Raw genomic sequence first — 16323 nt, 5'->3', positions numbered from 1 at the left:
TTGGTAGTTTTTGCAAAATTCGATGCTATGGCGTGTCTTAGTACGCTATTTCATGCTGTTTTGATGTGTTTTCAGCTGTTTTTGGGACATGCCACTTTTTGACATTTTAGCCATACTATAGCCTTGCCTTTTCGGTCATTTTTTCAACATGCATTTTTTTGCTTATTTTGGTAGTTTTTGCAAAATTCTATGCTATGGCATGTATTGGCACGCTATTTTATGCTGTTTTGAGGTGTTTTCAGCTGTTTTTGGGACATGCCCCTTTTTGACATTTTAGCCATACTATAGCCTTGCCTTTTCGGTCATTTTTTCAACATGCATTTTTTTGCTTATTTTGGTAGTTTTTGCAAAATTCTATGCTATGGCGTGTATTGGCACGCTATTTTATGCTGTTTTGAGGTGTTTTCAGCTGTTTTTGGGACATGCCCCTTTTTGACATTTTAGCCATACAATAGCCTTGCCTTTTCGGTCATTTTTTCAACATGCATTTTTTGGCTTATTTTGGTAGTTTTTGCAAAATTCTATGCTATGGCATGTATTGTCACGCTATTTTATGCTGTTTTGAGGTGTTTTCAGCTGTATTTGGGACATGCCCCTTTTTGACATTTTAGCCATACTATAGCCTTGCCTTTTCGGTCATTTTTTCAACATGCATTATTGAGCTTTTTTTGGTAGTTTTTGCAAAATTCTATGCTATGGCGTGTCTTAGTACGCTATTTCATGCTGTTTTGATGTGTTTTCAGCTGTTTTTGGGACATGCCACTTTTTGACATTTTAGCCATACTATAGCCTTGCCTTTTCGGTCATTTTTTCAACATGCATTATGTTTGTGTTTTTGGTAGTTTTTGCAAGATTCTTTGCTATGGCATGTCTTGGCAGAGTATTTTATGCTGTTTTTAAGTTTTTTTAGCTGTTTTTGGGACATGCCCCTTTTTGACATTTTAGCCATACTATAGCCTTGCCTTTTCGGTCATTTTTTCAACATGCATTATGTTCGTGTTTTGGTAGTTTTTGCAAGATTCTTTGCTATGGCATGTCTTGGCAGAGTATTTTATGCTGTTTTTAAGTGTTTTTTGCTGTTTTTGAGACATGCCATTTTTTGACATTTTAGTCATACTATAGCCTTGCCTTTTCGTTCATTTTTTCAATATGCATTATTTTGCTTTTTTGGGTAGTTTTTGCAAAATTCTATGCTATGGCATGTATTGGCACGCTATTTTATGCTGTTTTGAGGTGTTTTCAGCTGTATTTGGGACATGCTCCTTTTTGACATTTTAGTGATACTATAGCCTTGCCTTTTCGGTCAGTTTTTCAACATGCATTTTTTGGCTTATTTTGGTAGTTTTTGCAAAATTCTATGCTATGGCGTGTATTGGCACGCTATTATATGCTGTTTTGAGGTGTTTTCAGCTGTTTTTGGGACATGCTCCTTTTTGACATTTTAGCCACACTATAGCCTTGCCTTTTCGGTCATTTTTTCAACATGCATTATGTTTGTGTTTTTGGTAGTTTTTGCAAGATTCTTTGCTATGGCATGTCTTGGCAGAGTATTTTATGCTGTTTTTAAGTGTTTTTAGCTGTTTTGGGGACATGCCATTTTTTGACATTTTAGCCATACTATAGCCTTGCCTTTTCGGTCAGTTTTTCAACATGTATTATTTTGCTTTTTTTGGTAGTTTTTGCAAAATTCTATGCTATGGCATGTCTTGGCAGAGTATTTTATGCTGTTTTTAAGTGTTTTTAGCTGTTTTTGGGACATGCCCCTTTTTGACATTTTAGCCATACTATAGCCTTGCCTTTTCGGTCAGTTTTTCAACATGCATTACTGAGCTTTTTTTGCTAGTTTTTGCAAAATTCTACGCTATGGCATGTATTGGCACGCTATTTTATGCTGTTTTGAGGTGTTTTCAGCTGTTTTTGGGACATGCCACTTTTTGACATTTTAGCCATACTATAGCCTTGCCTTTTCGGTCATTTTTTCAACATGCATTATGTTTATGTTGTTGGTAGTTTTTGCAAAATTCGATGCTATGGCATGTATTGGCACGCTATTTGATGCTGTTCTGATGTGTTTTCAGCTGTATTTGGGACATGCTCCTTTTTGACATTTTAGCCATATTATAGCCTTGCCTTTTCGGTCATTTTTTCAACATGCATTATGTTTGTGTTTTTGGTAGTTTTTGCAAGATTCTTTGCTATGGCATGTCTTGGCAGAGTATTTTATGCTGTTTTTAAGTTTTTTAGCTGTTTTTGGGACATGCCCCTTTTTGACATTTTAGCCATACTATAGCCTTGCCTTTTCGGTCAGTTTTTCAACATGCATTATTGAGCTTTTTTTGGTAGTTTTTGCAAAATTCTATGCTATGGCATGTATTGGCACGCTATTTTATGCTGTTTTGAGGTGTTTTCAGCTGTTTTTGGGACATGCCCCTTTTTGACATTTTAGCCATACTATAGCCTTGCCTTTTCGGTCATTTTTTCAACATGCATTTTTTGGCTTATTTTGGTAGTTTTTGCAAAATTCTATGCTATGGCATGTATTGGCACGCTATTTTATGCTGTTTTGAGGTGTTTTCAGCTGTTTTTGGGACATGCCCCTTTTTGACATTTTAGCCATACTATAGCCTTGCCTTTTCGGTCATTTTTTCAACATGCATTTTTTTGCTTTTTTTGGTAGTTTTTGCAAAATTCTATGCTATGGCATGTATTGGCACGCTATTTTATGCTGTTTTGAGGTGTTTTCAGCTGTTTTTGGGACATGCCCCTTTTTGACATTTTAGCCATACTATAGCCTTGCCTTTTCGGTGAGTTTTTCAACATGCATTATGTTCATGTTGTTGGTAGTTTTTGCAAAATTCTATGCTATGGCGTGTATTGGCACGCTATTTTATGCTGTTTTGAGGTGTTTTCAGCTGTATTTGGGACATGCTCCTTTTTGACATTTTAGCCATATTATAGCCTTGCCTTTTCGGTCATTTTTTCAACATGCATTATGTTTGTGTTTTTGGTAGTTTTTGCAAGATTCTTTGCTATGGCATGTCTTGGCAGAGTATTTTATGCTGTTTTTAAGTGTTTTTAGCTGTTTTTGGGACATGCCCCTTTTTGACATTTTAGCCATACTATAGCCTTGCCTTTTCGGTCAGTTTTTCAACATGCATTATTGAGCTTTTTTTGGTAGTTTTTGCAAAATTCTATGCTATGGCATGTATTGGCACGCTATTTTATGCTGTTTTGAGGTGTTTTCAGCTGTATTTGGGACATGCCCCTTTTTGACATTTTAGCCATACTATAGCCTTGCCTTTTCGGTCATTTTTTCAACATGCATTTTTTTGCTTATTTTGGTAGTTTTTGCAAAATTCTATGCTATGGCATGTATTGGCACGCTATTTTATGCTGTTTTGAGGTGTTTTCAGCTGTTTTTGGGACATGCCCCTTTTTGACATTTTAGCCATACTATAGCCTTGCCTTTTCGGTCAGTTTTTCAACATGCATTTTTTTGCTTATTTTGGTAGTTTTTGCAAAATTCTATGCTATGGCATGTATTGGCACGCTATTTTATGCTGTTTTGAGGTGTTTTCAGCTGTTTTTGGGACATGCCCCTTTTTGACATTTTAGCCATACTATAGCCTTGCCTTTTCGGTCAGTTTTTCAACATGCATTATTGAGCTTTTTTTGGTAGTTTTTGCAAAATTCGATGCTATGGCGTGTCTTAGTACGCTATTTCATGCTGTTTTGATGTGTTTTCAGCTGTTTTTGGGACATGCCACTTTTTGACATTTTAGCCATACTATAGCCTTGCCTTTTCGGTCATTTTTTCAACATGCATTATGTCCGTGTTTTTGGTAGTTTTTGCAAGATTCTTTGCTATGGCATGTCTTGGCAGAGTATTTTATGCTGTTTTTAAGTGTTTTTAGCTGTTTTTGGGACATGCCATTTTTTGACATTTTAGCCATACTATAGCCTTGCCTTTTCCTTCATTTTTTCATCATGCATTATTTTGCTTATTTTGGTAGTTTTTGCAAAATTCTATGCTATGGCATGTCTTGGCAGAGTATTTTATGCTGTTTTGAGGTGTTTTCAGCTGTTTTTGGGACATGCCCCTTTTTGACATTTTAGCCATACTATAGCCTTGCCTTTTCGGTGAGTTTTTCAACATGCATTATGTTCATGTTGTTGGTAGTTTTTGCAAAATTCTATGCTATGGCGTGTATTGGCACGCTATTTTATGCTGTTTTGAGGTGTTTTCAGCTGTATTTGGGACATGCCCCTTTTTGACATTTTAGCCATACTATAGCCTTGCCTTTTCGGTCATTTTTTCAACATGCATTTTTTTGCTTATTTTGGTAGTTTTTGCAAAATTCTATGCTATTGCATGTATTGGCACGCTATTTTATGCTGTTTTGAGGTGTTTTCAGCTGTATTTGGGACATGCTCCTTTTTGACATTTTAGCCATACTATAGCCTTGCCTTTTCGGTCAGTTTTTCAACATGCATTATGTTCATGTTGTTGGTAGTTTTTGCAAAATTCTATGCTATGGCGTGTATTGGCACGCTATTTTATGCTGTTTTGAGGTGTTTTCAGCTGTATTTGGGACATGCCCCTTTTTGACATTTTAGCCATACTATAGCCTTGCCTTTTCGGTCATTTTTTCAACATGCATTTTTTTGCTTATTTTGGTAGTTTTTGCAAAATTCTATGCTATGGCATGTATTGGCACGCTATTTTATGCTGTTTTGAGGTGTTTTCAGCTGTATTTGGGACATGCTCCTTTTTGACATCTTAGCCATACCATAGCCTTGCCTTTTCGGTACAGCAATCGTATAGTATATCGAAAAAAGTCAAATTTTGACTGATGCTAAAAATGGCTGAAAATAACATGATAGCTTGTCGAGGAATCATAGTATGCAAAGTGGAAGTAAAGAACAAAAAAAAATCCCATTATTTTGCATGTCGATAAAATCGTCAAAACGGCAATAGCATGTTGAAAAAAAATCTAATTTTGACTGCTCATAAAAATGGCTGAAAATGACTTATAATAGCTTAGAAAGATGCATCATAGAATACCAAGTAGAAATAAATACCCTCAAAGGCCACAAACCTCATAATTTGGTATGTCAAAAAAATGATCAAAAAGGCAATAGTATAGTGTCAAAAAATGTTAAATTTTGAAATGTCAGAAAAATTGCTGAAAACAACATAGCTTGTAGAAATGCGACAAAGTTTATAAAGTGGAAATAAAGGCCATAATTTAGCATGTAAAAAAATTGGACGACATACTATACTGTAATGTTTCATCAGAATTTGGCCAATATACACACAAACACACATATGCATGATACATATATATGTATATGTATATACATATACACACACACACATACACATATAAGTATGTATGTACGTACAACATCATGTTTTGACATATGCTCATGCCTCATGCTGTGTATATATTTATATTAAAATATATGTATAAGTAATTAAAGTTAGGAATGTGTTTCCTTTTAATTTTCATTTATTTTTGTAATGTAAATGCAAACAAAATCAATTTTCATCTTCCATAGTCCAATTTAAGCCTACTCAAAATGAGGTTTTTGTGGATTTATTGTAGAAAAATACAAGTTGGAGCAAATGGTGTACAGAGGAGTTGCAGAGGCAGTGAAGCTGATTCAAAAACACATGCAGTATTCTCATCTTACAGTACATAATTATCAGCCATTCAGAAGGATCTGAATTTCCTTGGTAGTGTACAGCAACCCCATTCAAAGTTTAACTGTTTTACTGCCATGAACATCAGAACTGTATTTGGAATAACAGTGATTTAACTGCACTGTGAATGTATATATAATATAAAGTTAATAGCAAATTAAATGTTTTTTTCTGCATAATACAAAAGAGGAAACTCACACTGATGCTCCTAAGAGCTTAGTACTTCCCCCTCAGACTGCGTGGGGTTGGGACAGGACTGGGAGGTGGAGACTGCTGGCGAGAACGCAAGATCCGTGAGTAAGGGGTAACATTTGCTTCTTCAACAGCACGAGTATTGTATTTACGTGTTGGGGTACGTGTCGGGAAAAGAGACTGGAAAAAGGGCCGTTTATGTGGAGGCCGGTTCTCAGTGTCACTTGGTGTGGGGGCCACACAACCCCTCTTCTTGCAGGAAGCCAGTGTGGTCAAGGTAGCAGAACCTGAGGGGGGCAGCTGGGGCCTGACAGCCTGTGTCTGTGCAAGGGTCTCTGCTTTCCGCCTCAAGTCAGCCTTTACAAGCACCAGGCCATTCTGGAGGTCCGATAGAATCTGGTCCTAAGAAGAAGTCAGTTGACAGGGTTAGATAGCACCATAGAGGGTGAAGTTAGGATAAAGTCAGAGATTTGGAGGGATAAGTGAGCCACACCAGTTTGATCATGATATGCAAAGTAATCACCTGGTGCACATGTTAGAAACCTAGATTTAGTTTAAAAGTTGGCTGTGCATTAAGCTTGTTAGTAGAGAGAGTAGAGGGAGAAAAAAACAAAGTATTTCAAATTGAGAATTACACTTGAAACAAATCCTGCTTTAAAATACAAATAATCATTGCTTCTCTAAAGTTAGCGAATCCGTAATCAGCCTATAAGTTACAACAGATATCATTCTGTCCAAACTCTGCCCAAACAGAAAATGTACATGCAGAGTTTCCATAGAGACAGAATGAGAATAGAAAACTTTCATTCAAAAAAATTTAAAAAGTCATAGTATAGTATGTCATCCAAAAAATGATAAAAACTTCGTATGCAGTTCAAAAATAATAAGAAAGTCATGTTGTTGTATGTCATCCAAAAATCGAAAACACGAAGCAATACGTCACAGTATGTTGTTAAAAACATCATAAAAATGCAAATATTACAATATGTCATAAAAAAAAGATTTTCCAAAAATTAATAAAAATGTCAATCAAGTATGTCAGCAAAAAACTGATAAAAACATTGTATAGTATGAGTTCAGTATGCCATCCAAAAATGGATTAAAATGGTACAGTGTACTTTGTTGTCCAAAATTGATTAAAAAAAATAATTAAAAAAAAAAAAAACACAGTATATATAATGTTGTTAAAAAATGTCATATTATAGTGTGTTGTCCAAAAGCTGATGTCATGGTATTGTTTTTAAAAATTGATATAGTATGTTGTTTAAAAAAAAAAGAAGATGCAAATGTTATAGAGTAGAATTTCGCCCAAAAATGGATAAAAACATAGCAGTATGGTATGTCATCAAAGTATGTCATCTCACAGTATACCATGACAAAATAACAGTTTATAAAGTCATTGTATAGTAAATTGAAAAAGACTAATAGTATAGCCAAAGAAACAAACTAAGAACATTATTATTAACATCAAATGTCCAAATGTCACCGTAATTTCATTTGTTTGCACCAAATTTTATATTTTTTGTGGCCTCTGATCGAAGATGGCTAAGCTCACCTTTAAAAAATTAACAAAAAGGTAATGTCTATTAAGTATTATCAGCTACATAACCTTATACTGTGCATATTTATGGCTGTACCTGTTTGGCCAGTGTCTCATCTGCAGCTGTTAGTGCCTGCCGCAGTCTCTCTCCTCCTGTGTTGCGACAGCAGGCCCGTTCTCCAGACTGCAGGTCTGCCCCAAGCTTCTGCAAATCCAGGCGCAGCTGTCGCAGGTTCTGTTAGAAAAAGTGAGAATTTTAATTTTTCTGAGGGTAAAGTGACACATATGCAGCAAAAAAAAGAGGAAAAAAATGAGTTTTTCATATGGTAAAGCAGTATCTGACCCGTTGACCATCCTCAAGCTTGCGGTCAGCAGCACCGGTGAGGGTGCCTGTCGTGCCTGGGACTTCCAGCTGCATTTTCAGCCGTGTCAGCTCTGCACGGGCAAGCAGATCAAGACTGTTAAGTACCATTAGCAACATCCAAACATCAGCACGTTATTAGGGCAGTGTTTTATTCACCTTGGTTCTTGGTGAGCAGCTCAACACGACACTGATTGAGCTCAGATTGCAGTCTGCCAGTTTCTGTCTGAGAAGTGAGGCGCTGAGAGCGTCGAGGGCCCTCAGAGTCTCCATGTGGTGCAGACATGGAGACCGGTTCAGCTGCCCTGTTTTTTTCAAGGGCAGCAGACAAAGCTTCAATTTCCTGATCACGCTCCTGAAAGAAATGATGCAAAGAAAACTATTAATGAAAGATAACGCAGCTCAGATGTAGCAACATGATTACAAATATAACTACGTTGTGGATACTCATTGCATTTTTGGAAAATGTATGTTTTTAAAGTGCTAATTTTTATAGATTATGTGCATACTGAAACCCTACCGGGGCAGAAAGTCTGACAGTAACGCAACTTGAAGCTGATGATTTAGCTCTCACCTTCAGCTCCTGGCTGTAGAACTTCTTCAAATGCTTTTGCACATTCGCTATCTTGTCTTCATATCTCTCTTCAATTAAAGCCCTCTCTGCCTCCAAGGTGTCACTGTTGGGCAAGAAGACATCACGGCTCAGGATCTGCATTCTTTTCAAATTCCAGCTGTCTCTCATATTTTAACATTACAGCTTTCCAGTAGCGGCAATGTCTTTGAATAAAAATACAACAAGGAACGCAATTGATTTGCAAGCAAATTCTGCACCAAGAGAACTGCTGGTTTTACTTTTTCTTTAAATGCAGCCTTGATCAGTATTAAAAAGGTTTGATGTAAACAAAAGAGACACACACCTGAACCCTTCTTGCATCCCACTGATGACCTCCATCATCTCAGAGACCACCTGCTCTCTCACATTTGCCTCAAGATCCTCTCTCTCCTCCCGCTGGCGCTGCACCTCTCTCTTCAGGACATCAATGGCCTGCAGCAAAGCCTTCAGAGAGCACAGTCGGCTGTTAGGGACACTCTGCAAATATTCTTTTTTGAGACATTTACAATGCCGGTAAGCTGTTTTTAGTTAATCTTAAAAGGCCTCATCTAGGTGTACATCTAAATATGCGGATGCTCATTGCTTTATGTTTTGCAAAGTAAAGAAACTTGGTTATGAAAGTGGTTGTAGAGAATAGCAAATATTTAGCTCTCACATATGATGGCAGGAACTGTTACCTCAGTGTTTAACATGGTGATATCTCCGTCTTCGACATCACTCTCATCCTCGCCCTCTTCCAACAGCGAACTTTCGTTACCATTTGCTGCTGGCTCACGCAGCAGGGACAGGATGTAGGCCACTCTGGTCTTTGTGGATGGGCCATGGACCAGCTGAAATTAAATTTGGCATGTTTTTTATGTTTTTTTTAATCATTCTTTTGGTCTTGTCTAAACATACATGATCAAATCTCTTATTACTATCTATTACTATATCTTATTACTTGAGTGGCAATCGCTGAGAATTTCAGGGCTTGAAGGGTCTCGTCATAGATGGAGGCACACGGGTTGATGTTGACCACCATGCTGGAGGTTCCTCGGCCACAGAAGAAGCCCTGGAGGACCCGAGTCAGTTTACTGTCCCTGAAGGGCACCACTTGAGGGGGTCGCAATCTGTGGAGGTTGTAACGTTTTAAAAAATAAAGCTCTCTCTGAAAATGCTCAATCCATCATCTTGTAAAGACAAAATAAACTTATTAACGCTGTCTCATATTATATGGAAAAATATTGTCTTTATTACAGAAGTTAACACGAAAAAAAAAAAGCTGCGCATTAAAGTTCATTTTTAGATCTTAGGAACAGAAAAAGGGGGGAAAAAACAACAAAAAAAACTCTTAAATGCCTGCTTACCAGAGGAGTTATTTGCTTTTTTTTTTTTTTTTTAAATTCACAACACTATTATTATCACATTATACTGATCATTTCCATTTGGGTTAAATACGTACTTGTTGTTTTGGTTGTGCCTCAGAGCAGCGATACAGCGTCCCAGTGTTAACAGGGAGGTGTTGATGTTGTTGGCCTCCTTCATCCTCTCACCATTACGCTGCTCTTTACAGCGTTCGGACCCAGCCAGATCACACACAGTCAGTCTGAAGATGAGACGGTAGGGGACACACTGTGTTTTATCTCTTTCACAAACTCAAAATATGCTGAAATCATCCGAAGCTCAAGTTCAAAATAGGTAACTGAAAGTCAACTTACTCGCTGATGTGCATGGCCTGGGCTGAATCTGCCTCTGGGCGGACGTGCAGGACACGGATGGAGAAAATGCTGTGGCTGAGTGGGCGATAGATTTATGATCAGAGAAGCGTGAGTCTATCACATATGTCAAAAAGAATCAAAACACGGCAAATGCGCAATGTGCTCCTACCTGCGGCTGGAGTTTTGGTTGAGGTGAGTGCTGGCAAAGCTCTGGTTACGACGTCCCGCCCTCAGAATTCTCCAGGCTTCCTCGGCACTGCGGACCTGGATCCAGCTGAGGTCTGATGTCACAAGAGGAAGAAGCAAAAGAAGTTACACTTGACATGCATGTTTAGTGTGTTTGCTTTGTTTCGCTTCCTTACATTCACATGGATACTTCAAAATCTTTACAGTAGCACTCTGTCAAAAATGTATCATCTATTGCACAATGTTTCTCATAATGTCATGTTGCACTCACTCAAATAAGCAATCTACAGTTTTTAATATTTCTGTCCTACATGAGACAACACACATTAGATGAGAGACGCTGCATACTGAGTTTCAGGAGGTTCACACTGATAAAAACACCACACTAATTATAACAGTTTAATGGTCTATAAACATGCAAACAAGTAAGCGTTACCTTTCACGTAAGGATTGCCTTGCTTGTCGTCACTAAGCCGCAGCGTGACTCTTTTTCTGGGCTGCAAGGAGGGCGAAGCATCCAGGAGGTCGTACAGGAACTCATTGTAGATCTCATAGAAGGACACCCAGATGGAGAACTGCACCCCTTCCTCCAGATCATCTGCACTGTGTGAAAGGCTGTCAGGCTCCAGACAAACACTGTCGGAGTCTGCAGAGACAGAGAGGGCTGAAAGTCAATATATGATGTGTTTCAAGAGAAAAGCTTTTACTACAGGACTGCATGTATAATATGGATATTATTTAATTTGCTTTATTTTGACAAGTAAAATAGTAACCTTACTGGAATTTTTGCATGGCTTTGTACTATGCGCTCGTCTGTCAACATTAACATTAGGGGTCGATAGATTATCGGCCTGGCTGATTATTGAGGCTGATATTTGGCGTTTTGCCAATTATCTGTATCAGCATTGTATTTTAATGATCGCTGATAATTTTTAATCATTACAAAGTGCAAATAAAGTGTCAGCATGGGAGGAACTTTTATTTTGTAAAACCTCAGTGAGCTAGTTTTACCGAGTCATTTTTTATTGAAATTTTCACTTGACTAAAAATGTTAAATTTAAAAAGTTATGTGACAGCCCTTGGAAATTTGCCAAAGGTGTCTCCAGTTGAAAATATAATACACTGCTGTCTTCCTCACCTTCAAGGTGGGTGGCACTGTGACTTGTAGAGGAGAGTCCTCCAATGCCGCTGTCCCAGATTGTAGTGGTGCCGCCTCGACGAGAACTCTGATTCTCATCCTGTAACAAACAGAAACAGTATGTCAGCTCAAATCTGCGTGCAATAAGACGTCTAAAGAGCAAACAAAAGTTAAAATCAAAGCCCCCTTTTGTGATAAAGGTGTAACATTTTTCCTAGTTTGATATGCAAAGGTTGGTGGAAGTTTTTTTCGAGAGTTTAAAACTTGGGACTAAGATCTCACTGGACACAAACACACACACATATACATATATACATACATACATATACACACACACACACATATATATGTATATATATATATTTTATATAAGACAGGTCTGTCCTTTACTCAGACATAAACATAAATTCTTTTCTACTAATTCTTCAGTTGTTAGTGTTATATGCATTCAAAGATTTAAGGAGAGGTTACGTGGAGACAGAGATGTCGACTGTAGATCTGTAGCACTCACTGTGAGTTATGTCATAGATTCTAGCAGGATATTCTTTTTAGGCTTAGAACATAAAAAAACGGGTCCACCACATTTTGTGAGCGCTGGACTGCATGTAATTCTTTCTCTGCCTGAGTGCAGAATGAAGAAGTTTAAATGGCACAATAACTTTGAAAGTTGTTCTCATGTTTACCTCTTTGAGCAGAGAATTTCTGCGGATTTCCTCGGCCCTGACCTCACTGAAGCTGAGGTGCCTCACATCCTGATACATGATGGGCTTCAGGTCCATGGCACCATAGAGACGACCCTGCAGTTTCCTGAACATGGATACTAAAGCCCGCGGCAGGAGGCCTGCCTCTCGACCACTGCCTGCAGGACAAAGTTTCAGACTTAAGATTTGCATTTTAAACATTTAGCAGACCACATAAGCACTGAGTGCTATATCAGCATGTACGTTTTCACAGAGCTGCAAACACTTAAATCACAATCAAAATCTGTGCCTATTAGCAATGTGTCCAAGAAAAAAAAATCTCACCCTGAATAGTGTAAGTCTTTCCTGAATTGGTGACACCATAAGTGTAGAGGAGTCTGTTTTCTCCTTGAAGCACATCTTTCACCATCTTCCTCATTGTGCACTCATAAAACTGTTGCTGTGTGGTCTCTGGCCCCAAAATCTAGGAAAGATTGGTGATGAGAAAACATCAGTGTGTCGCTCTTTTAATAGAAATATTGCGAGATGTCTCACTCCAGGATTCTCCTTGCTATTCAAACTCATGAAACAACCTGTTTATTTACCACTATGTTCATAAGTGTGACGCTCATACCTTTGAGAAACTGAACTTGTGCATGCTCTGGGTGATGCCCCTCTCTGCTGTCCTCATGTTCTGAGACTCTTTTGGAGCTTTAAGCAGCAGAGTTTCTTCATCTTGGACAGCCACACAACCCTAAAAGAAAAGGGGAACCTTGAGCACGAGCGTACTAAAGCAATAAATGCATATTATCTATCCACATAATCATCATCTTACCTGGTCTTCTCCCCTGTTACTCTCTGCCTCAGTAAGTGGCCGGATGCGCAGAAACACCTTCACCCTCTCTGCATTCCCTCCATCGCAGCTTCCTTGTCTCACAGCTGCAGATTGCACTGCTAGTTTCTAGTGACACAAATACATCTTAAATGTTTTGCTACAGACAACAATTCATATCATGAGGGAGATGTGTGAAAAATACTGGTGTCAAAATATTAATAAAAGGCCTTGCAAATGTTTTTCCTACAGTTTAGGATTACATGTTTTGGGGGGAAAAAATATGAACTGAAATCTCATTTGTTCACAATTTAAACTCCACAGAGTATACTGCAACACCAAATAAGCATACTCTCATCAGCTCTCACCGGTTCTGTAGTGGATGGCTGGGTGTCCAGGCCGGGGGAAATGACAGAGATCTCAGGCAGACGTGGTCTGCAGAGACCTCCATGTTCTGCTGCTGTAGACTCAAACACAGCCACGTCCTCATCCTCATCAGAGCGGAATCCACACGGGGAGGACAAAGACAGTGCCATTGCTTACCTGTTATGAAAAGACAAATCTCAATGAGTAGGGGGTAATTCTAACTATGAACAAAATGCAACACTTTCAAACCTGGCTGTGTGCCAGGAAATTCTTATGTATGTTCTTTACCTTTGCAGTACTTTGCCTTTATTTTTCCTCTTAATACATTTACTAAATGTTAACTGTTTGCATCAACCAAAGCAATTTACCTTTAAGTGAAAATCTACTTGGTAACCTATTCTTATTCTGATGCAGTTTTGTAATGACCCTTTGCATTCAGGCTTAGTGTCAGGAATTACTGAGATACAATATAAAGAAACATGTATAAGTGCTCCTGTCTCAACTACTCTCACACATATTTGTGACCATGTTTTTCCTCAACTGTGAGCCTACACAGGGGGCAATCACTGAAGAATGAACAGCAACTTGCTGTTATGACAGGATTATTCAAAATTAGGGTGTGTCATGAAACAAGATGAGCCAATAGAAACTGGATGAAACTACTTCAGAGCCAAGCAGTTCAAGACTAGTCAAACAAGAAAACGATTTCCCAGACTTTAACCTGATCTAACAAGTATTGGTGCAGAGAAATGACAAAATGAAATCATTAAAACGTGCTTTTACAAAAACAGTAAAGTTAACCATGACTAATAGCATGGCTATGTACTAGCAGTCCTCCACAGAAACACACTGCAGAACACTGCATGTTGAATTTAACGCTATTATGTTAGATTACGTTTAGATGAATGGCACTGCACGTTTTTACAGAACATGCAACGTTGAAACGCTGTAAGTGTCCGAGGTAAAGTTAACAATGATAACGTTTATGCACATGTAAGCCGTCCCTTACCTACTGGAAACATTATGCTAACGTAAATAGAGAATAAAAGTCACTCAACTCTCCTCGCGGTTATGTTCCGTGAGGTAAACATTATATAGTCAGGTCGTTTTCTTTCTTAATAGCAAATCGGAATTGAAATAAATTGTAACACAATGTTAGTGCGTGAGTACAGGTTAACGTTTGGACGCGCACGAGAAGCTCTGTCACCGTTTGAAATTTTGAAATTCGTGCGGTCACTCCCTCTGAACACAGGTATGCTAATACCGCTGTGGGCTAACGTTAGCCGGATAGAAACCTTCGGATTATTAGATAGCTCAACTCGTATAACTACTGCTGTAACTTGACTAACATGCGTGTTGTTGTTAGCACGCGAATGGTCAAAAGGAAATTTAGGTAAATCTTACCGTACCTCTAATGTCGACCGTGCGATGAGCACCACAGCGATGTTAGCTAAATGTTCTCAAGATACTGACTAAATCGCCAAAACTCAAGTACCTGACTAAAATACGGGGGTACTGGCCTAAAATATAGACCAAAGCTACCTGAAACTAACGCTAACGTTAGTCAAGTGCTTCTTCTCGATTTCCGAGCAGAGAAACACTCCTCTCTCTGTGGACCTCGGCTATGTTGTTTTACCCGACTGCGTTTGGTTTTTGAACAATGCGCTTTTCCTGCAGAGCGAGTCGCCCATTGGCTACATTCAATGACGCCACGATGACGTATCGTGCGTAACCGTGCGTAATACAGCGTCGACCTCCAAAAAAGTATTTTTTTTTTCTTTTTCCTGTTTTTTTGTTTTTTAATCAACCGTTTTATAAATAGTACATTCAGTGGTCAATAGAAAGAATTAAGAATAAAAATAAGGACACAAGTTGATACAAACCAGACAAAAATAAAATAACACACACACACACACACACACACACACACACACACGGGTTTCAGGCTATATTTAGGCTATATAACAAAGCTGTAACATTTCAAAAATATAGTGTTTTTGGTTAGTTTGAGACATAATTCTAAGTTAGATATTGTTTTAAGGTATACATCTCGATCTGCATTGTGTGAAAGTTGTATATGAGGGCAATTTCTTGAAACATTTTAGTTTATGCATATAAAAAATTAGCTACATAAATGAGAAAATTAGTTATGTACTGCTCATTCAAAAGAAATTTGGATTTTTTAATATTAACAAATCAGGTTCCTTGAGTGAAATGCTCTTGCCAAAATGTCCTTGGTGATCCAACCGAAAATCACCCCGGAAGATCATCCCATGTACACACTGAAAAAAAGTTCTCTTATATTTCTTCCATATTTACATTATCATCATTATATTTGTAAGTCAGAGTAAATAGGCCTCCACGTCTCACCAACAAGAGCCTGGGCTGTCCGTTCATGTTTAGCAGGTGATACTGTTTTCGAAATAAATTAATTTCAGATTGAATCAATCCAAACAGATGCAATACACAAAGTTAAACGGCAGATGTCGCAATTTATCTACTATTAAATCAAATAGACTTAAACTGCAGGTTACCATTTCTTTTTCATGCTGTCCCAATAGCAAATGCATCGAAACAGCAGGTGAAGACTTGCTTATCCCAAAATGAAAATGTTTCTATTTATTCCATGTGCGTACCACACAAATGTTACATTTTACATAACAATTTATAGTGATGAATATACATTTAAAACTGGTCTAAGAACAGAGAGTAAGGATTTGGATGCAGCAGGCAAACACGGGAGCTAAATATAAGAAATCCCTGCTACTAACAACATAATACATTAGAAATGTGTTCAAAAATTTATGTTAAATCTTACAGAAATCAGAATGTCAGAATGACCTACTGCATGTGTAAGAATGACATATGCCACATTTACCTGGATGCTGTTCATTCTAATAGATTTTTGTACCTAACAGAATGATGTACTGCACCTAGCATGTGATCTATTAGTCACTGAAATGGTAAAATATAGACCTATACAAAATACTGCATGATATGCATGTTTTGTG

The 16323-nt window shown here is 38.0% G+C and overlaps 1 protein-coding gene across 2 annotated transcripts; it reads right to left on the bottom strand.

The window, feature by feature from the left end:
• Window positions 1–5584: 5584 nt before the first annotated feature.
• kif20a (kinesin family member 20A) lies at window positions 5585–14975 on the bottom strand. Of its 2 annotated transcripts, none has more exons than XM_088088500.1 (19): window positions 14717–14975; window positions 13315–13489; window positions 12950–13075; window positions 12749–12868; window positions 12460–12598; window positions 12118–12293; window positions 11435–11534; window positions 10733–10942; window positions 10280–10391; window positions 10111–10185; window positions 9855–9998; window positions 9354–9522; window positions 9091–9243; window positions 8718–8857; window positions 8375–8477; window positions 7960–8155; window positions 7783–7874; window positions 7537–7674; window positions 5585–6301 (listed from the first exon to the last, which is right to left on the bottom strand). In XM_088088500.1, the coding sequence occupies exons 2-19, from the start codon at window positions 13480–13482 to the stop codon at window positions 5924–5926; spliced, it is 2739 nt and encodes a 912-aa protein (XP_087944626.1). In that variant the 5' UTR covers window positions 13483–13489; window positions 14717–14975; the 3' UTR covers window positions 5585–5923. The 2 variants fall into 2 exon arrangements, with proteins under 2 accessions (XP_087944626.1, XP_042355037.1); XM_042499103.2 differs by having other exon boundaries at window positions 14722–14974.
• Window positions 14976–16323: the final 1348 nt, after the last annotated feature.

Source organism: Plectropomus leopardus, chromosome 15 (assembly GCF_026936395.1).
Source record: "Plectropomus leopardus strain MGB_pleo_1.0 chromosome 15, ASM2693639v1, whole genome shotgun sequence".
Lineage (NCBI taxonomy): Eukaryota > Metazoa > Chordata > Actinopteri > Perciformes > Serranidae > Plectropomus > Plectropomus leopardus.
The sequence above is the reverse complement of the archived record's forward strand: the minus strand, read 5'-3'. Positions and strand labels throughout refer to the sequence as shown.

Excerpts from the sequence above, each read along its gene's own strand:
- kif20a (XM_088088500.1), bottom strand. The coding sequence starts at position 13,482 with ATGGCACTGTCTTTGTCCTCCCCGTGTGGATTCCGCTCTGATGAGGAT. Across the intron at positions 13,076-13,314 it reads AGCCATCCACTACAGAACCG|AAACTAGCAGTGCAATCTGC; the intron begins GTGAGAGCTGAT and ends TTGTGTCACTAG. Across the intron at positions 12,599-12,748 it reads ACAAGTTCAGTTTCTCAAAG|ATTTTGGGGCCAGAGACCAC; the intron begins GTATGAGCGTCA and ends AATCTTTCCTAG.